This window comes from Agelaius tricolor, unplaced genomic scaffold (assembly GCF_023055355.1).
Source record: "Agelaius tricolor isolate 1412-34295 unplaced genomic scaffold, bAgeTri1.0.p SCAF_41, whole genome shotgun sequence".
NCBI classification, from domain to species: Eukaryota; Metazoa; Chordata; class Aves; order Passeriformes; family Icteridae; genus Agelaius; species Agelaius tricolor.
Window position 1 is genome coordinate 690943 of NW_027269301.1, and position 25346 is coordinate 716288.

The following is a 25346-nucleotide window of genomic DNA, read 5'->3' on the forward strand; positions in this document are numbered from 1 at the left end:
CTCAGCATGCATCAGGGATGGGAAGAGCTGGAGGTCCCCTGGGACAGCTCATTAAACACCCCAGCCCCTGAGCAAGCTGAGCTGGAACAGAATAACATTCATACAGCAGCTCAGCCTCAGTGCCACAGGGGCAATGTCAAACAAACATCATTAATTTCCCTCTGCAAATCAATGGGGGGCAGAAGTCAAGCTCTGCCAGCACAGGAGATGCACTGCAGTAGATAATCATCCCACATTTTCCCCATTTTCTGCCATTTCCAAGCACCTTTATTGGCTGTGTGGTGTAGCTGTGATTAAAAATGAGATACCACAAGAATGCCAAGGAAATGGCAAAACCAGCTGGGCTGGGTGCTTTGAAGGTGCCATTGGTGTTCTGCTCTCCCTGGGTGAGCTTGCTCAATCAGCTCCTGCCAGGTATCCTAAAACTGCAGCTATGGTGCCCCAAGCACTGCTGGTCCTGGAACAGGCCCTCTCCTCATGAAGAAGATGATGTTTGGGCAGTTTGGCAGCCAGGGGCTCCTATAAACCTGTGTTTCCCAGAGGAGCAGCCAAGTAGTGGTGGGCGGGGGAGGTTATGGTGTTGAGATGACACCAAGAAAAGAAAAGAAAAAGAAAAAGCCAGTTTAGGTCCAAAAGTCTGGGCTGGACAGAGAGAGGGGCTCGAGTTCTCCTAGAGGTGGCATCAGCAAACCCCATCCCTGCATGCCAGAGCAGAGCTGCCAGCCTTGGGCAGGGTGCCAGGCTGCTCTCTGTGACTCAGATGTTGCAGATGATGGGAAGTGCTTTGCCAAGGGCAGCCAACACACCTGGAGGAGAGCAAACCCTGCAGCCTGGCTGGGAGGGGACAGTGGGAAAAGACATCCTGGGTGTCGGGATCTCTGCTGCTCACAGTGACCCCAAGAAAAGTTCCAAAGTCTCTTTTCCCAGCCTGGTGCTTGAAGAAGGAGTCAGGGCTCTTCATTTCTCGGTCTCAAGGTTGTTTATTGTGTCTTATCTGTAAAAATTCTTTCTCCTGCCCTGCCGAGGTCCATCCAGCAGGACAGTTCCAGGCACTGTGTCTGCCCCAGGGCAGGGTTATGTCTTTATACTAAAAACTACCTGTACAATATTTACAATTCCTTCCCAATACCCAATAGTGATTGGGAAGGAATTGTAAATATTGTACACGTAGTTTTTAGTGAGCTTCTACTCTAAACCAATCTGTAAGTGCCACCATCACAGCAAAAGATGGAGGCCAAGAAGAAGAAGGAGAAAGGCTGGACACACCCAGTTCCCTCCATCTTGCCTCCTGAACCCCCATACCAAAAACCCTAAAATCTACTTTTTCACCCTATGATAAATTCACTATCATTCTACTTAATTTGTCATGGCCTGCAGATCTTCATCTAAGGTTGGTAATTTGCTCCATGGGTCATAATCAAACCCACAGGGGCATTTTGGGCTCTGTGCCAGGGTCTCTGAGCCCCCTGGGAGGGGTCTTGGCCATCCTGGACAGCCAGAGGGATGTCCTGGTTCCCACACCTGGGGGTTAGGACAGAGGGTGACACAGGCACAGCCTGCCCGTGGTGCTGGCTCCCATCTGGGGACACACAGGCGTGTCCTGCCCCATCCCCAGCCCCAGGCTGGGTCCCTGTGAGCACAAGTGCACATATGTGTACACTCAGCTCTGCCCCACGGGGCTGGGGCACGTCCCACACGTGTGTGTGCTCTGCTCTGCTCTGCCGGCCGGGCTGGGAGCCGCCAGCTGCCTGCCAGGAGCCCCGCACCCTGATGGGCTCCAGCCTTTTCAGGGAGAGATGGAGCTGACAAAGTCTTTGTCAGTCAGATCTGTCAGGGAAAGCTCTTTGTTCTTCAGCATTTGCTCTTGCCTCCCCCCCCCCTCTCCAAACCTAAACTAGATGCATCTGCTTTTGTTTTCTAAATGCAGAATTAGGGGCTGAAAGGAGCCCCTTTGTAGTGGGGAGGAGGAGAGAGCTGCAGATCTTTCACGGGGAAGGCAAGGTCAGGGGGGGAGCCGCTCTATTGTGCGGGGCCTCTCCTCTGCCGGCTCAGCCCTTTCTGTGCCCCCTCTCCGCAGCCCGGTTCCCACTGGAGCCTCTCTGGGGACGTGGGGGAGCCAGCCCGGTGGGACGGGAGGGCTCAGCTTTGCCCGTGCTGGATTTGGGGAGGGCTCAGCCTTGCCCCTGCTGGATTTGGGGAGGGCTCAGCTTTGCCCGTGCTGGGTTTGGGGAGGGCTCAGCTTTGCCCGTGCTGGGTTTGGGGAGGGCTCAGCTTTGCCCGTGCTGGATTCTGCTGCTTCCGATGCCGCAGCTGGGAGCCGGCATGTGGAGGCAGCAGATGAGGAGGAGGAGGAGGAGGATGAAGGCCACCCCGTGGCCTTGGGCTGGCAAGTGGAGGCGGGCAGACTGACAGCACTGAGTGTGCAGGAGGGCACACGTGGGGCTGGAGGGGGTGCATGTGTGCACACGTGTGTGTGACACCCTGCAGGGGCTGTGTGTGACACCCTGAGGGGCTGTGTGTGACACCCTGCAGGGACAGTGTGTGACACCCTGCAGGGACAGTGTGTGACGCCCTGCAGGGATAGTGTGTGACACCCTCAGGGACTGTGTGTGACACCCTGCAGGGGCTGTGTGTGACACCCTGAGGGACTGTGTGTGACACCCTGCAGGGACAGTGTGTGACACCCTGCAGGGACAGTGTGTGACGCCCTGCAGGGATAGTGTGTGACACCCTCAGGGACTGTGTGTGACACCCTGCAGGGGCTGTGTGTGACACCCTGAGGGGCTGTGTGTGTGACACCCTGTCCATCCTGAAGGACTTGCTTGTGCACAATTCGTGCCACCAGATGCTGACAGCTCATGGTCACTGAGCCCCAACGTGATGCTTGAGGCCAAGGATGCAGCCAGATCCTGGAGCCTCCTGGGAGCAGGGGGTGGTTTTCCTCATTTTCTGCCATTTCCAAGCACCTTTATTGAGAAAGGCCCAAGAACTTGTGCCCTATTGATGAAATCATGCAGAAAACCATGCCAAATGACCAGCAGCCACAGAGCCTGTCCATCATGAGACCTGTAAGGTCTGTTTTGGAGCCAGCATAGAAAAGGCTGGGACAGAAGCCCAGTGGGAGTCATGGATAGAAGGGTCCAGCAGCTGTGGGTCCCCCAGCAGCCTTGGAACCTCCACCCAAAGCTCCTGGGTGTGGGGCCATGAGGAAGGCAGGGCTGGGCATGGATGACTGCACCCTAAATGTACATTGGGTGAGTTGTGCACATGTAGGGCTGGGCTCATTGAAACACTTCCCATCTCCAGCTTGCTGGGAGAACATCCCAGCAGGTGTGTTACCTTCCCCCCTTCTCCCTGCCCACAAATCTGTCAGATCTGAAAGGGAAATATTCCACAGGTCTTGGCGTGGGGAGCTGAACGGGTGCCTGAAGCAGGAGGAGGCTGCTCCTGGGGATGGATGCCCAGCATTTGGTTCAAATCTACCACCAGTGACTGACAGGGCTAATTCAGCCTGTCCTCTTCCCTCTTATAACTTAATCACTTACACATTGCCTCGGCAGGTCTTTCCCTGCTGACTGGAGATGTCTTCATCCCGGGATGCCCTGACTTGGGCTCATGACTGCTCCCACAGGGCTTCCTGCATGGAGGCTGAGTGCCCTGCACCACCCTGAGCCAGCCCAGCTTTGGGGGAGCTCATCTGAGTGCCCTGCATCACCCTGAGCCAGCCCAGCTTTGGGGGAGCTCATCTGGGTGCCCAAACTGGGGCTCTGTGAGCTGGCCTTCCATGCTGAGGAGTGCAGAAGTCATGCTGGGCTCACTGGTGTGACAATATCCCACTCTGCCTTTTGGCTTGGGGACTGAGTGTGGCCCCAGCTGAGACTAAGCCAAAAGTGCATGTGGAGGGTTTTGGGGAGCTCTGTGTTAGAGCTGCCACGTTCCTGCTCCAAACCTCAGTGAAAGCAGCCGGGAAGGGCAGGGACTGCAGCACCAGGTCTCCACAGACCCCTCAGCAGCCTGACACGAGCTGGCACTGACTGGCAGGGTTATGTTTCCCTGTGTAAAAGCGCTGTGGTGGCTCCTGGGAGGACTTGGGGCTGATTTGGGACTCTTTAAACATCCACTCTGGGCCTTGCTCTGCAGAGGCGCTGGCTGGGGGGCTCCAGGCTGCCCAGAGCTCTGCCCATCCTGCTGCCTCCAGACCGGGAGTTGCACAGGATAACGGGGGGTGCAGGCAAGCCCCCCACCCCAAACTGCACCCACGGGGCCTGAGGCTCCCCTGGGGGCGGCAATACCCGCAGGGCAAGGGTGCAGAGGAGAGGGCAGCATCACGGCCAGCATCCCTGCGCTGCCTTCGGGGCGACCACCGCCCGCAAATCCCCGGGGATCGCTGGAACGGCACCGGGGTCTGCAGGTGGGGGGGCGCTCCGGCTGTGACTACAAGCCCCATCAGGCCGCTGAGGAGGAGGAGGAAGGCGGAGGAGGAGTCGCGGCTGTCGGCGGGGCGGTGCGGGAGCGCCTTAGTTCGGCGGCGGCGGGCGCTCGGCGGGACGCGGCGGGCGGGCAGCGGCAGCGGCGGCGTCGGGGCGGCCGCGCCTTCGGGAGCGCGTCCGGCAGCGGCTCCGGGAGCGCCTCCCGCCGCCTCCGCCGGCCGGGCCGGACCGGGGCTGCCATGGGGCGGCCGCTGTGAGCGCGGCGGCGGCGGGGCTGCGCCTCTCGCCCCGGCCGGGGCTCCCCTCCATTGTTCCCGGGAGCGGCGGCACCGCGCCGCCGCCGCCGCCGCCCGCGGGGCTCCGGTGAGTAACGGCCGCCGCTCGGCGCGGGGAGGGCGACACCGGCACCGCGGGGCGTCGCTTTGTGCCCCGGGGGCTCGGGCGGGGGACGGGACCGAACCCCCCCCCCCCAGATGCGCCTCATTGCCCCGGCGGGGAGGCTCGACGGCGGTACCGGCGCGGGGGGGGGCTCCGCCTCGAGGGACCGGGGGGTTTGCGGGGCCCGGGGCCGTTCCCGGGCGGGCAGCCGTTTGGGAAGGCGGCGGGTCCGACCCCGTCCATCGGCAGAACCGAGACTGGAACCGCCCCCGCCGTCCCGAGCCCGAAACCCCTCCCGGCCGCGGGGCAGCCTGGCGGGAATCGGGGGGCGTTTTCCGAGTCGCTGCCTGGCCCCTTATTCCCGAAAAGTACCTGAGCGGGAGCCTTGCGGCTTCCAGAAAAAAAAAAAAAATGGAGAAGGAGCTGGATTTGGTTGTGCTTCAGTTTTGGGATCCCGGGGCGGGCAGCGGGAATGGAGGCGCTGGAATAACGCCGTCCCAGGGCTGGTGCTTCCCTTTGTGTGTCCACGCCGGTGGGGCTCCCGGAGCCGCCGCTTCCCCGCGCTGTGCCGGGCTCCGGGAACCGCTCGTCCCCCCCCGGGAGTGCGGGGAGGCGACACCTGCGGTGGCGGGTGACCGCTGCGGTGGCCCTCGGCACCCGGGGGGATCGGCTGCAGAGCGCTTTGGTTGTGGTTTCTGTGAGTTCTGGGGGCCGGGAGACACGGCCTCGTGTGAGCACGGAGCAGAGCGTGTCCGCCTTCAGGTGATGCCGGGCTGCCTCGCCGTTCCCTCTGTGCCCGGATCGCAGAGTTGCTGCCCCGTGTGCCGGATCGCGGCGGGCCGGGGCTGCTCCCTGCCCGGCAATGTTTAAACCCAAGCGGTTCAGTGAACCCAGCTCCCGGCCGGAGGGCAGGTGGAGGCGGTGGTTTGGGGCTCTCCGGGTGCCAGCGGTGGATGCTGGATGCCAGCACAGCGAGAGCCCCCCCGCGCTGCCCGGGGACGCCGCAGGAGCGTGGGCCCTGCAGCCCCCTGCTCTGGCTAGCAGCCATCTTCCCCACTCAGGAGCACTTCCTCCCTTAATCCCTGTGCTGGCTGGCATGCACTGCTGCCTTTCCCTTGTGTTGCTCCGAGAGGATTAAAATAAATCGCCCCTGCCCCGGCAGGGTGCAGGCACGAGTGAAGGCGGCCGGCGGGAGCCTTGTCTGGGCTGTTCCACACACGAGGTGCCTGCCCTGGGCTGTGTGGGAAGGGTCACTGCCAGAGGTGAGCTGGAGCTCCCTCTTTATTTACCCACCTAAAAACATAACCTGAGCCACGAGCCCTATTGTCTCCAGCCTTGGCTGCTGGAAGGGGCCACTTGCAGAGGCTCATCCCATCCTGAAAATCCAACTTTCTGCCCCTTTGGGGACCTTCTTCTTCTGGGTGTGATGGCAAATGTGTGTCCTTCCCCTCCCGATGGCTTTCCTTGGAGGAGTGCAATGAAGTGAAGACCCCATCCAGCTCCCTCCCAGGCTGGGTAATGGGGTTCTGTCCCTGCCTGGGATGGCAGTGACTGTGTCCCAGTGTCCCTCTCCTTGACCAGTCTCCTCCCAAAGCAGTCAGGGCAACCATCCCAGTATAGATTTTTGGATACCAATGATTGTTCTGTAGATCTGAAAATCAAGTCTTCGGGTAGGGAGGGATCCCTGAGTGTGAGGATGCTTCTAGAACTGCAATGGTTTTATGGAGATCTGTGGGTGAGGCTGGGCCTTTCCCTGTCCTTCCTGCCCCATGTCCCAGGCTCTCCCACCACTGGATTCCAGCCCACAGCTCGGTGCTGGAGGTGCCCCTGGTAGCCCTGAAGTCCTGGCGGCCAGCTGGGAAGGGTTAACATGCTCTTTATGCTGCACAGTTGGATATTTATTTTTCCAAGCGTGTGTCTGCTTTAAGCATTACAGTTTTTCCCTACAGTTCCATGTGCAGTTGTGTTTGCTTTTTATTTCAGCAAATACTTGGTTCTTGACCTGAGCCACAGGTTGGGGCACGGAGCACCAGGCAAGGGAAAGGCTTCGCTGCTGCCGCCCACGGATTGTGCCTTTGGCGTGTCCTTCTTCCCCAAGGGCAGCTGGAGGGCTGCTTTTGTTGTGCCTCAGAGGAAAAGGAGCCTCTTTTCATCTGCTTTGGAGCTGAGGGGCATCTGTGCCAGGCAGGGTGGTCTGCTGGCAGTCACCACCTCCCCTCGTGAGGGACAGGGACCGTGCCTGCTTGGGCGCACTCTGCCACCTCGGGCTCCTGGTGCTGTGCAGACCAGGAGCTGAGCTCAGACTCTTCTCCCTGTTGGGTTTGGCCTGTCCCTGTTCTTTTCCTGCCTGCTGTGTTACCCACTGGTGCCAAGGCAGCCGTGGTGACTGCCTCAGGCCATCCCTGCCCCAGCAGGGAGGCAGAGGAAAGGAAGCAGAGCCCCCAGCCCAGCGAGCCCATGGCAGCAGCCAGCCCATCACAGCCAGCACCCAGCGATCAGATCAGGGCTCCCCTGCAGATATCACATCATTGCAGGGCTCCAACCCTGGCTGGACACCCTGCTCCAGCACCAGCTCCTGTGTTTGGCACCTCACATGCATTCCAGAGATGGACAGGGCAGGAAGGGGCTTCCCCACTCAGCTCACAACCATGGAGTGCATCTGCTGTGCAAGTGGGAAAGTCCTGTCTGTGCCACGTCCCTGGGACAGCTCAGCCCTGTGACTCAGGGCTGTGGGAGATGCGAGGAGTGAAAGTGCAGCCCTCGGGGTCCCTGAGGACAGGGGGGAACAGGTTGCACAAGACTCCTCATGGCACACTGGAGTGCAAAGGCAGTGTGAGAGCATCTTTCCTGGCACACAGGGAGTGTGTGCCCCTGGAGGGTGCACGGATGGGCACAGGGTTGTCCATCACCACTCTGAAATAGCTCCGTGGGTGTAATGGCTGGTTGTAATTGCAGTTTTGGAGGCAGGTCTCTGAGGGGCACTTAGCCCTGGCTCCTCTCTAGCTGCTTCTGTTTTTAGTTGTTTGAATCCACCCCGGAGCAGTAAATTGCAGTGTGCTGGGGCCACGGGCAGTGGGGATGGTGCCCAGCACCCAACAGGAGCCAGAGACCCACCCTGCTCAAGCTGCCATCCTCCAGAGCAAATGGTTTCCTGTTGGGATTTATATAAAAGCTGGATAAACACGGAAAAGAGCCATGCTGGTGTTTGCACAGGTAGGAGCGCTCTCCCCACTTCCTTGCCTCCTTCCCATGTGGACACCAAGGAGTCATGAGGGCAGGTGTCTTGGGGTTCCCCAGTCTCCCCTTTTCCCTTGGGAAGGAGGAAGAGGTCTGTGCTGCCTCTCCAGCATCTCTGAGCACCGAGATTCCCTCGGGTGCTGCTGAACCTGTCCAGAAGGAGCAGGCAGGGTGCGTCCCAGTCCTGCTGCCCTCCAGCAAAGCCGTGGCTGCTGCACCCTCCCTCGCTGCCCTGGGAAGCCGACCATCCCTGTGTGCTCTTGCTGGGTCCTGGCACCCTTCCCTCTGTTCCTCCCTTCCTCCCTCCCTGCCAGTGACCCTCTGAGCCACGGGACAGCTCTGTGCTGCCGAGCCATCCCTACGCCATGGAAATATCCTGCTGTCAAGCCCCTGAATCAGCTGGAAGGCGCCCGCTCCGAGGTGTATCTGGAGAAGGGCTCTGCTGTGCGCGAGCCAGCACTGACTCATTTTTCAGGAACTGGAGGCACTGGGCTCTCCTCCATCCCTCCATCCCTCCCCTCGGCGCGGGGCCGGCTCGGGAGGCCCACGCAGACGCTCCGCATTAGGGCATGTTCCGGGGAGCATGTGCTGGCCATAAACAAAGCCATCGAGAGACAGAAAATAATTTCCAGAAATACCAAAGACTTTTCCTCCCCCCCCCCGCCCCCTCCCTCAAAGAATTCCACCTCCCCTTTCCAAACCCTGATAAATCCTGAACATTCAATAACTATTTCCAAGCATTACCCAGTGCCTGGGAGCGCTGGTGTTGGAGATAACACCGGTGTTTGCTGGGTGCCCTTTTCCCTGCCCGACTCCTTGTGTCAACAGTTTGGGTCCCAAATACTCCTGTGCCAGCCAGAGCAGTTGGGCAGGAAGGAGGCAACTGGAGCCCCCACAACTACACCCCAGCTGGGTTTCCTTTGGGTGCAGAGGCTTTTTGGAGGATCTAAACCCTTTGGGGCTTGTGGCTGCTCAGCCCATCCTTGAGGAAAAGCCACTTCTCCAGGCACAGGGCCTCACACTGGAGCAGGAGAGGCCAGAGCTCCGTAGACCGAGTGCGTGGGGAGGATGAGTAGCAGTTCATTACTCACTACAATTATTACTCACTGTTTTTAACAGTGTGTACTTCAGCCTGACGCCTGTTCCCGCGGCAGGTCGGGGACGGCACGGCACGCGGGGAGAGCAGCTGGGTGAGCTTGGGATGCTCGGCAGGGGCTGAGGGGCCTGGAGGCACAGCTGTGCCCTAGGAAGTGCCATGGGGAAGGGTTTGTGGCGTGGTATCCTGTCCTGTCCTTGTAACTGTCCCAGAGAGACAGAAAGCCACCGCTGGCAGCGGCGCCCTGGCCGGGGCTGCGCGCGTTGTGCAATGGCTGGGCAGGATCTCCTCTCAGAGCCCGGCGGGACCGTCAGCCATGGCCAGCCTCGGGACCTCATCCCAGGCTGCTGCCGAGGTGCAGATGTGGCGCGGGGGTGGAGCACAGGGGCTCGTTCCCATCCGCCAGGCTCGGAGCAGTTGGCCGGGGGCGGCTGGGTTTGGGCTCCAGCGTCCCCCTGGAACGTGTCTTGGAAGAGCTCCACGCTGCTGGCATGGAGAGAAGGAGGGATGGTCAGAGGGAAGGAGGAATGAGGGCCGTGGAGGGCACGCCCCCACAGCACCCCGAGGCGGGATCAGGCTCTTCTGGGCCTCCCAGCTGTGCCAGAACCCAGCTCTGGAGCTGCCCTGCGCCTCTGGAGCAGTCCCCTGGAAAGGGATGGGGACCTGAGTGTGAGAGCTGGCAGGGACGAGAGCGAGTTGCAGAGTTGGCCCTGGATGCCGGGGGATTTCTCCCCACACAGCCACTTCAAAAACAGCTGTTGGTGGAAAGAGATGGGCTGCAGCTGGCTGACCCTCTGGCTCCAGGAAGGCCTCTCCAAGGGGGTGGCTGCTGTGTGCCCTATGGATCCTATAAGGAATGGCAGGGGCTGGAGTTTGCAGTGAGAGCTGCTCTGCTAGGGGTGGCACAGACAGCACGAGATTTTGCTCTGGGTAAGGGATTTCCCTCAGTGAAGCCATGGTTCAGCAACACCTGACAAAGTGCAGGAAGAGGAGAGCAGGAATCTCCCTTTCTTTAAGCGTCGTTAATGTTTCTCTCACCATTCTGGGAAATTTTGCTGCACTCAGTTCTGCTTTGCCAGCGGTTTCACTCCTGACACATCAGCGCTTTTACACAGGGAAACATAACCCTGCCAGTCAGTGCCAGCTCGTGTCAGGCTGCTGAGGGGTCTTTGGGGACCTGCCACTGCAGTCTGGGGACATCCCTTGATCCAGGATGTCCCTTGATCCAGAGGCATCCTGCTGTCTGCGCTGGATGCGGAAGGAACATCACAAGTGGTGGATGGTGGGGTGTGGGGGAGCTGGCCCTGCCTGACTCTGCTCTCCTCCTTCACAGCCTGTAGGGGCTGCCAGCCCTGCGGAGACGCCCCTGCTCCCGCCCAGGGCCCCCATGGAGTGGCAGTTGCGGAGCCCAGTCGCCGAGCAGTAGCTGCAGCAGTGGGATGTGGACCTGGCGGTGCCTCATCCTTTGGGCTGTGCTGGTCGCAGCCGCGCTCTCCGCTGCCCGGCCGGCCCCCACCCTGCCCGAGCAAGGTAAGAGCATGGCCTGGTGCCCCCCTCCCTCCTTTCTGTTCCTCCTGGGTCACACAAGCTGCTCTTCTCTGCAGCTGGTGTGTGTTCAGCTGTGGGGCCACCGGCGTGTCCCCAGTGCCACTTTTGGTGTCACCCAGCAGCCTGGGAGCTGGTGCCTCTGGGGACATGGCATGTGTTGTCCCCAAAGTGGTTTGTGTGGGCACAGTAGTGCCTGGGGACATTTTAAACCTGGAGAAAATTGTGGCAAACCCTGACCTGTTGGTTTGGAGGAGGGTACAGAGCCCTGGGGGCTGTGTCCCCCGCTGGGGTCACTCCCTGTGACAGTCTGTAACCTGGCATGTGTGTGAGGCTGCTCCCACCCTGTTGGCCCCACTGGGGTGACCCTGGGCTCACTAGTGGGGGTGAGGATTTGGGTGCAAGGTACTGGTTCAGCTTTTGCCAGCTGGCAGTGCTAGGGATGAATGCACCCCACAGAAACCCTCGGGATGCTCTGGTGTTGCTCCCAGCTGGAAATGCCCAAGGTGGGGGCTCAGAGCTGGGGCTGGCTCATGTGGTTTGTGCAGTCCAAATCTCTGGATTTGGGAGATTTTGGATTTTGGAGCTGGGGAGTGCAGTCCATGACCAGGACATCTCCCCCCTTGTTATAGCTGCTGTCCCCCAGGAGCAGGGCTGGTGGCAATGGCCAGAGGTGCTCCTTGCCTCAGGCTGGTTCAGCTCTGCAGTGTGGGGCACCCCAAGGCTCAGGGATGGGCCAAGGGAGTTGCCTGGCCCTGGGAAGAACCTTGGGTTCAGCTTTTGCCAGCTGGCAGTGCTAGGGATGAATGCACCCCACAGAAACCCTCGGATGCTCCGGTGTTGCTCCCAGCTGGAAATGCCCAAGGTGGGGGCTCAAAGCCGGGGCTGGCTGATTTGTGCAGTCCAAATCTGTGCTCCAGCAGAGTGTGGGGCACCCCAAGGCTCAGGGATGGGCCAATGGGGTCTCCTGGCCCTGGGCATGGCTGGTCCTGGCAGAGAGCCCCGTTCCGGCGCCTCGGAGCCTCTCCCCTCGGCGAGGCAGAGAATAACCAGAGCCAGCAGCGGGACTGAGACTCGCTCCTTTTGGTTCTAATTACCCAAGAATGTCTGGTCTGTGGGCACTGCTCTGCTTTTTAAGCCTCGCTCCCCCTTCCCCCCAGCAGAACGCTGGGAGGCAGATTGCCGGTGTGGCCAGCATGGGCACGGCGCTGTGAGGTGCCCTGGGGTCCCCTCAGGGCTCAGGGTGGGAGCTGGCAAGTGGCCCCTCTGCAGCTGCACCAGCCCCCTGGGAGATGCCGGGGTGATGCCAGCTCTGACTGGGGCAGCAGGTGCCCTGGTGCCAGGTCACACCCTGCGAGGTGGCACCCCAGAGCCAGGCATGGTCCCTGGGGAGCTGCAGCTCCAGAGGGGAGCCCGGGCAGAGCTTCCCTGCCAGGGACCATTGCTGAGATTTTTCCACTGGCGTGCCTGCTCCCCGCATCTGTAAACAATGCGGTTGACAGTGGTAAACATGTTTTTCTCGGGAGATTGCTCTTCCTGGAAGAGGTTTCCTGGCAGTGTTTGGGGTAAGGATGGCTCTGTGCTGCCAGGAGAGCAAGACCTGCAGCCCCAACCCCGGCTGTGGCGCTGAGAAAAGTGTTGGGGTGTTCAGGCTGATGGAGCACAGGTGAATTTTGGGGTGCATGAGGAGCCCTGGAGGGTTTGGGAGCCGCGTCAGGCGGTGGCAGTGGAGGAGGAGGAGAGGTTGGAGAGGAGGGAGCTGGTTCCTCGCCAGCCTCATGCCAGGGCTAACAATAACCTCTGGAAACATTTCCCGACACGGTTCTCACCAGGGCGGCCCAATTAGTGCCACAGCAGGAGCCCGGCTGGGGCAGGATCCGTCCCTTGGCTCTGGAGCCAACTGGTGGGAACAAAATGTTCCCAGCAGGACGTGTGGGATGGGAAGAGCCAGCTCTGGGCCAGGACCTGCAGCCAGGCCTGAGCCACCAGCATCTCTCAGGGGCAGGCTCTGACCTCACCTCAGGGGCTTTTGGGGTCCCCAGGGGCGTGGATCCTGGGGGACAAGGTGTCTGTCCTTCCCCGTGGCACTCAGGAGCATCCCCCTGGCCCCGCTCGGTGCTGGAGGCAGCAGCTTTCCCGGACTTTGTTCTGCATGTTTATGGGGTTTCAGTTTACTCCTGGTTCTGAGGCAGCTAAGCTCCCTTCTCAGGCAGGAGTAATCCCCCGCGGCCGGCCAGCGGCCTGGCCTCACGTGGAGGGGGGCTCAGCTCTGCCCGCCCCCTCCCCGTGCTCTGCCAGGGAGTTTGGGAGCTCCCAGCACCAAAAAATCTGGAGCAAATAAAACATTAACAGGCATTTACTGCGTTTTATAGTTACCTAAATTTGGAGGTGGTGAAAAAACCCCGGTTAAGGGGAAAAGCCAAGAAATTTCCATGCGCAGCCTCTGTCCCTCCCTCGCACAAAGCCGCTCTTTGTCTCCAGGTTAAATAGAAACCTGCAGAAAATTGCCAAGGTTTTTTTCCCCCCCTCTCTCCTTGTCTGCCATTGTCCCAGCTGCTGCTCAGGCATCTCCTCACAGAGGGTGCAGCAGATTGTCCTGGGGAGCCGTGTCCTGGGGCTGCTTTTGGGACACCCCAAACCACCCCAGTGCAGCAGATCCTCCCCTGGAGGGCTGTGTTTGCACTCCAAAGCACAGGGGATCGGGCTGCAGCCCCCTCCCCGTGGGGCAGGGGCCCAGGGCTGCCCCATTTCCCATTTCCCAGGGCTGCCCAGCTGGCCACAGGCTTAACCCCCCCTGGCCATCTGCAGGGCCAGCAGGGGCCCTGCCTCCCGGGGCTTTGTTGTCCCCAGCTCCTCCAGGGGGTCTCGCTCTGCACCCTGCGGGAGCCAGCGCTCAGGGCAGGCAATGTGCTCAGCCCAGGTAGCTTGGGGGAGCCCACGGGGCTCTTTGGCTTGTCCCCAGGGCACTGCTGACCCTCTGTCCCCTCCCCATTTCCCTGCTGCCCAGCCCCTCCTTGCTCTTGCAGCTCCCTGTGTCTCCCACCCAGAGCCCAGGGGATCCCATTTGGAGCTGCTGACTCCTTGCTAGAGCCCCACGAGCAGCCCAGGCGTTCCCTGCCAAGCCTGCAGCCTCCTGCTCTTCTGCTGTTGATGGCAGCAGCCCAGGGCTGTTCCCGGAGCTTGGGGGGGCCCAGCAGCACCCCCAGACCCCACTGCTGCAGCTGCCCAGTCCCGGCTGCCAGGGCTGTGCCCTCCAGGGCATCACACCCGTCCCCTCCCAGCCTGCAGGGCCGGCTTTGTTCCCTCCTCCCGCCTTTCCGCTCAGATGCTGTCACTCCAGCCCTTAATTGAGGAGCAAAAAAAGAAATGAGAGCCCTTGGGAAAGACCCAGAGCCTGGGCTGTGGGGAGCAGGAGGGTCCCCGAGTGTGGAGCCCCCGTGTGCAGCAGCCTGGGGCTGTGCAGGAGGGAGGTGGGCACAGGAATGGGCACTGGGTTCCAGCAGCGAGCCAGGGCCGGGCAAAGCCAGCCCAAAACTGCGGGTTGGGGGGTTCCCTTGTGCCCCCCACGTGTGCCATGCCCAGGGGTGATGATGGAGAGGTGTCTGTGCCCCAAGCTGCTGCCCCCAGGGCAAGGAAAGGGGGGAGAGGGGCGGGTTTATCCTGACAGCTTTGCAAACTCCCAAGGCGCCTGTTAATTAAGTGCTGCTTCATTTGCGGTGCAGGCAGGGCCTGGAGCAGGACATAAATCCCCTCTCCCTGCGGAGGGCGTGTAGCAGCCCCGGGCTGGCTCAGACGGGAGGACCTGGGGGTGCCCTGAGCACTCTGAGAGCCACGTGTGCCTTGTGCTGCTCATCTGTTGGCATCTCCCTGCTGCAGCCTTTCCCTGGATCCAGGGATGCCCAGTGTGAGGGTGTTCACAGGGGTCTTAGGATGAGGGAAGAGATGAGGATCTGACTCCATTATTTAGAAGGCTGATTTATTATTTTATTATATATTTTATATTAAAAGAAAAGGATATGTGACCGTGTTCGCAGGGGTCTTAGGATGAGGGAAGAGACGAATCTGACTCCATGTTTCAGAAGGCTTGATTTATTATTTTATGATATATATTATATTAAAACTATACTAAAAGAATAGAAGAAAGAATTTCATCAGAAGGCTGGCTAAGAATAGAAAAAGAATGAAATGATAACAAAGGCTTGTGGCTCGGACAGAGAGTCCAAGCCAGCTGACTGTGACTGGCCATTAATTAGAAACAACCACATGAGCCCAATCCCAGATCCACCTGTTGCATTCCACAGCAGCAGATAACCATCGCTTACATTTTGTTCTTGAAGCTTCTCAGCTTCTCAGGAGGAAAAATCCTAAAGAAAGGATTTTTCTTAAAGATGTCTGTGACAACGCAGGGCTGGGGATGCTGCACCTCGGGACGTGCCCCCGGGCTGGGGGGACACGGCAGCGTGAGGAGCTGTTTAAATCAAAAAGAAGCCAATCCCCAGGTCCCGGTGAGCGCTTCCTGTTGGGATTAGTGGGGCTGCCGGGCATGTGTGTGCTTTTTCTTCAGGAAATACCTTCGGAAAGCCCCGCTGGGGTCTCCAGGGCAACCGGCGCCTGCGGCTCCGCGCCCCCCGCCCGCATTGTCCCCGCGCCGCTTTGTTGGCCCCTTTATTGCCATCGTCACCATCGCCACGGCCAGCACGGCCTGTGGCTGTCTGTGCTTGCAGGGTGCACCTCGGGCTCCCCATGCTGTGTGCCCAGCCTGGGGGGCACGGCCAGCGTGGAGAGAGGGGGGCACAGTGAGCACGAGCAGCTCCTGTCTGCAGGGCTGCCCTGTGTCCCTGCCCCGTGTCCCTGCCCCATATCCCTGCCCCATGTCCCTGCCCCTGCCCCATATCCCTGCCCCGTGTCCCTGCCCCATGTTCCTGTCCCTGTCCCATGTCCCTGTCCCTGCCCCATATCCCTGCCCCGTGTCCCTGCCCCATGTTCCTGTCCCATGTCCCTGTCCCTGCCCCATATCCCTGTCCCATGTCCCTGCCCCGTGTCCCTGCCCCGTGTCCCTGCCCCATGTTCCTGTCCCTGTCCCATGTCCCTGTCCCTGCCCCGTATCCCTGCCCCATGTCCTTGTCCCATGTCCCTGCCCCATGTCCCTGTCCCTGCCCCGTATCCCTGCCCCATGTCCTTGTCCCATGTCCCTGCCCCATGTCCCTGTCCCTGCCCCATATCCCTGCCCCATGTCCCCTGTCCCTGCCCCATGTCCCTGTCCCTGCTGTGTGCCCGCTGCCTCCCTTCTCGTGCCATGGGTGACCAGGGGCACACCCCACCGTGCCCTCTGTGTCCCCTCTCATGCCATGGGTGACCAAAGGCCAGCCCCACGTGCCCTCCTCTCCCCTCTCCATCCATCACCTCACACCTCCGTGCCCCAGCCACGCTGCTGATGCAAACCAGTGGGGCTGGAGGGGGCTGGAAGCTTTGGGAGGGGTCAGAAGGGTCTGGAGGAGCAGTGGCACTCCCATAGCGTACCCAGGGACCTGTGGCCATTGGGAAGGGACACTCCTGAGCCTGCAGTGCTGCTTCCTCAAGCCCTGGCATCAGGCTGGGGTCTCCCAAAATTCTGTGGGGATCTGGGGATGATCTCAGCAAAGGAAAGGGATTACACAGGTAAAGGGAGGGGGTACAGTCTGGGGTAAACCATTTGGGAAAAATACAGGGATACAAAACCAAAACTATTGCAAAGTATAAAAACACACTACAGCAATCTCCCCTCCTCCAAAGGCCTTTTCCATGCCCAGGACACCTCTTCACATTGCAGAGGCGCAGCTGTGGGGTGCTGGTGGAGCTCAAGGCTGGGAGGAGTGACCACAGCAGGGCTGTTCTGTTCCACAGGGAAGCTGCTGGTGCCTGGGAAGGGGCAGATGAGAGCAGATATGGCTGCAGCACTGGGCTCGTGCTGGTCTGGGGTGTTCATGGCTGTTTGTTGCCCACTGGCCTTGCTCTGTGTGAGGAGGGAGTTGGGGTGGGCAGGAGGATGTGGTGTTACCCAGCCCAGGGGTTCAGGGGGACAGGATGGGGTGTCCCTGCTGCTTTGGGAGCCCTTGGAGATGCCTGTGATGGATGACTTGAAACACAAACGAGCTGTGAAAAGTGCCTGTCCTGTGGGAGAAAATCAGGGGAAAACAGGATTGCAAAGCAAGACCCTTCCCCAGCACCAAAGGGGCTCCCATTGCTCTTCTCCTTCCACATGAAAATGTTTTGTAACCTCTCATGGATGAGCTGGAGCCCTGGCATTGGTATTACAGCAACTGAGCAAAGGGAATCTACCCCATCCTACTGTTTTCCTTCAAGTGCTGAGCAAAAGGAAGAGGAGAAACTCTGGAGCTGCTCATGAATGTTTTTCCCATGAAGCTTCTCATCAGTCCAAGGCAAAGAGAAGTGGCCAGAAAGTGAAGTGCAGGTCACGGTGCGGTGAATCAGAGCTCTGGAGAGCCAAGGTTTCATTTTTGGCTGCACAGAGTGGCTGTTGGGAGCAGGGAGGAGCAGGGAGGAGCGAGCCCTGTGCCACTCTGCAGCACTGACCCAGGGTGAGCTGCTCTGCGGGCAGAGCAGGGAGCAGAGTTTGTTCTTTTCTGGTTCATTGGGCACTCAGAAAATCCTGGGGGGCTCAGCCCTGGAGCTGAAGCTTGAACATCTCCTGGCTGGTTCTGCTGCCTGTATTGGGATTTTCCAGCCCTTGAGAGGAGCATCTGCAGCTCCCACAGCATCCCATGGCATCCAAGAACAACCAGACACACATTATTGAGGAAGAGGAGGCAGAGGTCAAGGGATGCCTGAAGAGTTGGGCTCTGGAGCTGTGCCCAGCAACCTGTAGAGCTCAGTCTAGGATGATGATCACACTGAATCCACCCTCACCATCATCACAGAGAGCCCCTGCAGAGCTGTAGCAGCCTGGACCCTTCCATGGGGCATGGAATTTGAAGAGGTGATTTGGAAGCCAGCATCTTCCCCAAGCCTGGGGCCAGGAGAGCTGCTCATGCACCACCCACCATGGAGGGCAGGACTTGAGGACAGAGCCCTACACACTTCAGGGCTGGGAGAGATGAGATCACGTCACAGCAGGACGGAGAGAAAGGATCTTTGTGCTGCTCACCTCGGGGAGCTCAGCTCCCCTCCTGGATGCTGTGGATGGGAACACATGGCCAGAGCTCCCTGGGCTGCCCTGTCCCCCTCCCTCCCTGCCTGCTCTGCTGCCCTTTCACCCCTGCAGTGCCCTGCTCTAACCAGGCTGGGGCTCCTGGTGCCATGGGGACCCTGGCCTGCTTTGCTGGCTGCCCGCTTGTGGTGGTGGGGATGGCGAGAGCCCTGCGAGGTGGTGGCAGAGCCATGCAGGGATCTGGGGTGCTTCTGAGCCTGGACCCTGCCATACAGCAGCACTGAGGCGTCACTGCTGCCTGTTTCTCCCCTGTTGGGGACCCCCTGCCCTGTCAGGCTCCTTAAGGGCTGAGGAGGGTGAGGCCTTTGGAGCTGGGTCCTGCTGCAGAGGGGAGCACTTGGTGCTGCTTGGGGAGCTCTCAGCCTCTGCTCTGCTCTGCTGCTGCCATGGGCTCCATCCCCTGAGTGCTGGGACCTCAGTGTCCCAGAGGGAATGTTCCAGCAGTGGGAATGTCCCAGCAGTGGGAATGTCCCATCAGTGGGAATGTCCCAGCAGTGGGTATGTCCCATCAGTGGGAGCATCCCAGCAGTGGGAATATCTCAGGAATATCTGCATCGCAGCAGTGGAAATGTCCCTGTTGTTGAAATATCCCAGCAGTGGGAATGTCCCAGCAGTGGGAGCATCCCAGCAGTGGGAATATCTCAGGAATATCTGCATCGCAGCAGTGGAAATGTCCCTGTTGTTGAAATATCCCAGCAGTGGGAATGTCCCAGCAGTGGGAGCATCCCAGCAGTGGGAATATCTCAGGAATATCTGCATCGCAGCAGTGGAAATGTCCCTGTTGTTGAAATATCCCATCAATGAGAATGTCCCAGCAGTGGGAATGTCCCAGCAGTGGGAATGTCCCAGCAATGGGAATGTCCCAGCAGTGGGAATGTCCCAGCAGTGAGAATGTCCCAGCAATGGGAATGTCCCAGCAATGAGAATGTCCCATCAGTGGGAATGTCCCAGCAGTGGGAATGTCCCAGCAATGGGAATATCCCAGCAGTGGGAATGTCCCAGCAGTGCATGTTGCCTCATTAACCAGGCCACAGCAGCAGCAGCAGCAGCATGGTTTTCCTCCGGTCTCTATCCCTTTTCTCCTTTTTTTTTTTCTCTTCTTCTCTCCCCTAACCCCTCCAGCTGTGCCCAAAGCAAAAATGGAAGTGGAGTCGTACTCAGCCCACCCCGGTGAGCTGCTCCAGCTGCGCTGCCGGCTGCGGGACGACGTGCAGAGCATCAACTGGGTGAGGGACGGCGTCCAGCTGGCCGAGAACAACCGCACACGCATCACTGGGGACGAGGTAGAGGTCAGGGACGTGGTGCCCGAGGACTCAGGGCTCTATGCCTGCATGACCAACAGCCCCTCGGGGAGCGACACCACCTTCTTCTCCGTCAACGTCTCAGGTTCGTAGCAGGGACAGGGCAGCCACGGGGCCGGGCTGTGAAGCGAGGAGGAGGCAGCCTCTGCACACTTCTGCACATCTCTGCACACCCTGCAGGTCCCTGCACGCCCCTGCAGGTCCCTGCACATTTCTGCACACCCCTGCAGGTCCCTGCACATTTCTGCACACTTCTGCACATTTCTGCACACCCCTGCACACCCCTGCAGGTCCCTGCACACCCCTGCAGGTCCCTGCACACACGCTGGTCACACACAGTGAGTTCAGGGCCAACCTGCACCTTGCAGGTGCCCAGGAGAGTTTCCAGTGTGGTGCTGTGGCTTCCTGGCCACTGCAGGCAGAAATCATCTCATGTTTGTCTGAAGGGGCAGGAGGCTGCAGAGCCACTGCAAGGAGGAGCAGCCAGAAATCATCTCATGTTTATCTGAAGGTTTGGGGGGTGCAGGGCTGCCCCAAAAGGGCCATGTTCTGGGTGTGAGCCGTGCTCTGCAGTGCTGTTGATGGAGTGTGAGGCTGGAGAGGGAGGAATGCTCAAGGTGGGGACGTGTCTGTGCTCACGGGTCTTGGCTGCCACCCCAGGGGTGTTGGTGGCACCAAACGTGGGGTGAGGAGCTCCAAAGTCACCTCTGACAGCAAATCTCTTCAGGATGGCTGCAGGCACTGGCTCTGCTGGGGATTCTGTGGGATTTCTGTGGATCCCTGTGCCCCTGCTGGGCACCAGCACCACCGGGCACAGCCCCACCACCCACCCACCCACCCACCCACCCTTTGTGCTCTGCCAGCCACAAAGCTCCCCTCACACACCCAGGCACTCAGCAGGGCCCTTGCCTCTCTTGCAGACGCTCTCCCCTCTGCAGAGGATGATGATGATGAAGATGATTCCTCGTCGGAGGAGAAGGAGGCTGATAACACCAAGCCCAACCGTACGTGCGAGCTGGGTTTGCCCTGGCACTGCCCTGTGGGCAGGCAGGGGGAGGCTGGGCACACATGGGCATCACCCAGGGATGGGGAGAGCAGCCCAGGGCACCTGGCAGTGTCGAGGGCATGGTGGGGAGAGCAGGGCTGGGTTGGGGTCACTGCTGGTGCAGCTGAGCATCCACCCCACAGGAAAAGGGCTGCTGGGTCTCTGGGTGATGCCCCAGAACTCCAAAACAAGAAATAATCAAAATTTCATTGCTTAGACAAAACCATGTCTTTATTAGTCTGAAAAGCTGAAATATTTTTCCACATAAAGACCTGCAAACAAAGAAATAATTCTGATATTTTAAAACCTATTAAGATATGGATTTAAAAAAATTCAGCCTGTCTATTTAAAAAATATGCAACATATTGAATTCCCCTCCCTGCTTTAGCTGAGCATCCTCCCCACAGGGAAAGGGCTGCTGTGTCTCTGGGTAATGCCCCAGAGCTCCCCTCCCTGCTTTAGCTGGCATTGCCTGCTGGCATCTCTCCTGATTGCTGCTCTGGGCATCCTTGGGTGTCTCAGGAGCAGGAGGCTGCTGGGTTTGGCTGTGCTGAGCCCTCCCTCTGCTCCCCAGAGGCCATTGCTCCCTACTGGACCTATCCTGAGAAGATGGAGAAGAAGCTCCACGCTGTCCCTGCTGCCAAAACAGTGAAATTCAAATGTCCCTCCAGCGGGACCCCCAACCCCACCCTGCGCTGGCTGAAGAACGGCAAAGAGTTCAAACCTGACCATCGCATCGGGGGCTACAAGGTACAGCTGGGGAGGGGGGAAACAGTGGGAACTGCAGGGCTGGGGGCTCCTGGGGCAGGGGGAGCAGCCCCAGATCCAGGCACTGCAGGGCTGGGGGCTCCTGGGGAGAAGGGAAAGGCACCAAGGGACAGCCGGGGCAGGGGGAGCAGCCCCCAGGGCTGGGCACTGCAGGGCTGGGGGCTCCTGGGGCAGGGGGAACAGCCCCCAGATCCAGGCACTGCAGGGCTGGGGGCTCCTGGGGAGAGGGGCAGCACTGGGACGGGGCTGGACAGACACTGAGCCCCCACCCACACCACCCCAGCTGGGCAGATGGGTCCCCCTGACGTTGCTGTTTGGGAGGGGCCCTAGAGCTGTGACCTCCTGCTGCTGCTGCTGCTTCTGGGTCATGTTTGTACCAGCTCAGCCCTGGGGGAGGGGGTTTGTGCTGAGAGCCAGCCTGGCTCGGCCACCTCTGCCTAATCCCCCCTCCAAGGACAGGGACAGGGCAGGGAGAGGGGTCTGGAGCCCCCTCCATGCCCAGCAGTGGTTGGGGGGGGTGTGGTGGTGTTCACAGGGGTCTTAGGATGAGGGAAGAGACAAGGATCTGACTCCCTCCATGTTTCAGAAGGGTGATTTATTATTTTATTATATATATTATATTAAAACTTCTTCTTCTTCTTCTTATTCTTCTTATTATTATTAAATATTATATTTTATACATCATAATATACTATTACATATTATATATATTTACAGATAATATATAAAAATATACAGTGTATTTATTTATATTTATATAAATATATAATATATAATAATATATAAATATTATATATTATATATAATAATATACATAATATAATTATGTATATTATATGTATTATATCATTATTTATTATATTATTATATCTTCTATTATTATATATTATATATAATATTATTATTATTGTTATTTTGTTATATTAAAACTAATTATTATTAACTAATTATTATACTAAAAGAATAGAAGAAATTATTTCATCAGAAGGCTAGCTGAGAATAGAAAAATAATGATAACCAAGGCTTGTGACTGACTGAGACAGTCCAGACAGCTGGACTGTGATTGGCCATTAATTAAAAGCACTTTTGCCTTTTGCCATCTCTGTTTTTGAGAGCAGGGCTGCCTGGGGCTCCGAGGCTGGGAGCCCTGGACCAGCCCACCCAGGGGCCACCATCACCCCTGGGCCACGTGCCACGTGTCACAAGTGGCTGCAGACGTGCCCTGCATGCCAGGGCTCCTGGCAGGAGACTGGGGCAGCAGCAGGAATGCAGCCACGTCACAGCTGCCAGCTCTGTGCAGGCTGTCCTGGAGGGACACAGGCTCAGCCAGGACAGGGCTGGTGCCAGCACAGTGCCAGCAGGGCTGAAATGCAGCACTGTGAAAATAAACCAGTTTCCAGCTGGGCTCTAGGAGGGTTTGCCATGAGGAGCCACAGCTGGGGCTGGCAGTGCCAGGGCTGGAATTTGGAGAGCCCTGTGTGCCCAGCAGAGCCACTGAGGCTGTCCCAAAGGAGGAGCACTGGGTCAGCAGCACCCACAGAGCACCCTGGGTGCAGCACACCAGGCTGCAGCTGCCCACTGCCCATCTCAGCCCCCACTGACCATGGGGACCCAGCACCAGCCAGGGCAGCAGCTCCTGCAGGAGGAACAAAGCTCTGCTCTGTTCCCTGCACACACAGGGGCCACCAGGGAGGGTGTCCCCACCAGCCCAGCGACAACATCTGCTCAGCACAGCTGGCTCTGTGTGGCCAGAGCTGGCTCTGTGCCTCCTGTCCCTCCTGGGACAGCTGGGAGCAATTACAGCCCCTCTGCAGGGAAGGAGAAAGGTGACCTCAAAGGGAGATTGGTGTCCTGCCCATGCCAGGGGTTGAACATGAGCAGGGCCTGGGGCTCTGCAGGCTGCAGGTAACTGGCTCTGTCCCCCCAGGTCCGCCAGGCCACCTGGAGCATCATCATGGACTCGGTGGTGCCATCTGACAAGGGCAACTACACCTGCATCGTGGAGAACAAGTATGGCAGCATCAACCACACCTACCAGCTGGATGTTGTGGGTGAGTGCAGGGGGCTGGGGGCTCACCCCACACCCTCAGCCCTCCCAAACAGCAATGGGTGCTGCATCCTGTGGGGTTGGGTGGGTTGTGCTACCAGGGAAGGGTCTTGCCCACCATCCCAGGCCTCCTGCCCCAGTCTGGGCAGCGAGAGCTTCGCCCCACCCTCTTCTGGAGGTTTCTAATTGTGGTGAAAATAATTTCATAGACCAGACAGAAACTTCTTGTAATCGCCTTATTGGCCATAATTCCCAGCTGGGAAGGCTGGTCTGAGCAGTTCCACATGTGGAGCTGCTCTAAATGCCAGTAAATGAACCATTAAAAATGTGATTTAATTTGATTACACTGAGCAAACTGAAGGGAACAGTCAGCGAGGTGAACAAAGGGGTTTGTTAATGCTGACTCACCACAGTGGCAGCCCCTTTGTGAACAGCTAGGACCCTCCATAGGTTTGTTTGACCTCTGACCCTGCCCAATAGGTGCTGATGTCCCTGTCCCCCAGGGGTTTCACCTGTCCCCCATCCTGGATGCTGTCACCCCGCTGCAGGCAGGCTCCTGGGTGAGGGGACACTAATGCTGGGTTGGGGGCATTGGTGCCCACCTCAGCCAGGGGTCCTGAGCATGGGGGGCTGCAGGGTGCCCCCAGGATGGGCAGCAGGCAGCCCAGACCCTGTTGTAAGGTGCCCCATTGTGGTGGTGTTCACAGGGGGTCCCAGGCTGAGGGAAGAGATGAGAATCTTGACTCCATGTTTCAGAAGGCTGATTTATTATTTTATTCATAATATAATATAATATAATATAATATAATATAATATAATATAATATAATATAATATAATATAATATAATATAATATAATATAATATAATATAATGATGTTATGTTACGTTATGTTATATTACATTACATTACATTATATTATATTATTTTATTATATTATATTACATTACATTACATTACATTATATTATATTATATTGATATATTATAACTATACTAAAATAATAGAAGAAAGGATTTCATCAGAAGGCTTGAAAGGAATAGAAAGGAATGGAATATAATAAAATCTTGTGACTGACCAGAGAGTCTGAGCCAGCTGGGCTGTGATTGGCCATTAATTAAAAACAACCACATGAGAGCAATCACAGATCCACCTGTTGCATTCCACAGCAGCAGATAACCATTGGTTACATTTCATTTCTGAGGCCTCTCAGCCTGTCAGGAGAAAAGATCCCAGCAAAAGGATTTTTCATAAAATAAAATATATCCGTGATTTTTCATAAAATCAAATATTTTTCATAAATACGTCTGGTCCCGCAGAGCGCTCCCCACACCGGCCCATCCTGCAGGCAGGGCTGCCTGCCAACAAGACAGTGGCCCTGGGCAGCAACGTGGAGTTTGTCTGCAAGGTCTACAGCGACCCCCAGCCCCACATCCAGTGGCTGAAGCACATTGAGGTGAACGGCAGCAAGATCGGCCCCGACAACCTGCCCTACGTGCAGATCCTGAAGGTAAAGCCACGCTCTGGGGGCTCCCAGCCAGCTCCCAGTGCCTGGGGCAGGAGCAGGGCTCTGGCAGCCACCAGAGTCACCTGGGGCTGGGGACCTGCCTGGGGGCAGCTGGAGCCCAGAGCCATCACCAGCGGGCAGCAGGGAGGGCTGTGTGTGCCAGCTGTGTGTGCCAGCTGTGTGTGCCAGCTGTGTGCTGCCTCTGCTGTGCCTTTGGAGCCCTAAGGGCACCCAGCACAGGGCTGGGTGTGTTATCCCAGTGCCTTTGGAGCCCTATGGGCACTCAGCACAAGGCTGGGTGTGTTATCCCAGTACCTTTGGAGCCCTAAGGGCACTCAGCACAGGGCTGGGTGTGTTATCCCAGTGCCTTTGGAGCCCTAAGGGCACTCAGCACAGGGCTGGGGGTGCCTTTGGAGCCCTAAGGGCACTCAGCACAGGGCTGGGTGTGTTATCCCAGTGCCTTTGGAGCCCTAAGGGTCCCCAGCACAGGGCTGGGTGTGTTATCCCAATGCTTTTGGAGCCCTAAGGGCACCCAGCACAGGGCTGGGTGTGTTATCCCAGTGTCTTTGGAGCCCTAAGGGCACTCAGCACAGGGCTGGGTGTGTTATCCCAGTGTCTTTGGAGCCCTAAGGGCACTCAGCACAGGGCTGGGTGTGTTATCCCAGTGCCTTTGGAGCCCTAAGGGCACTCAGCACAGGGCTGGGTGTGTTATCCCAGTGCTTTTGGAGCCCTAAGGGCACTCAGCACAGGGCTGGGTGTGTTATCCCAGTGCTTTTGGAGCCCTA

General features: G+C 58.3%; 1 protein-coding gene across 3 annotated transcripts in view; it reads left to right on the forward strand.

The window, feature by feature from the left end:
* The first annotated feature begins 4520 nt into the window (after positions 1 to 4520).
* The window catches only part of FGFR1 (fibroblast growth factor receptor 1), a 34762-nt gene continuing 13936 nt past the window's right edge, over positions 4521 to 25346 (forward strand). For 2 of the 3 annotated variants that reach the window (XM_071454831.1, XM_071454832.1), the window contains exons 1-7: positions 4522 to 4793; positions 10475 to 10671; positions 19016 to 19279; positions 20115 to 20198; positions 20814 to 20989; positions 22935 to 23058; positions 24374 to 24564. In XM_071454831.1, the coding sequence (XP_071310932.1) occupies positions 10581 to 10671; positions 19016 to 19279; positions 20115 to 20198; positions 20814 to 20989; positions 22935 to 23058; positions 24374 to 24564 (930 nt within the window). In that variant the 5' untranslated portion in view covers positions 4522 to 4793; positions 10475 to 10580. Of the gene's footprint in view, positions 4794 to 10474; positions 10672 to 19015; positions 19280 to 20114; positions 20199 to 20813; positions 20990 to 22934; positions 23059 to 24373; positions 24565 to 25346 lie in introns of all 3 variants that reach the window. The other variant, XM_071454833.1, reaches the window with a different exon arrangement.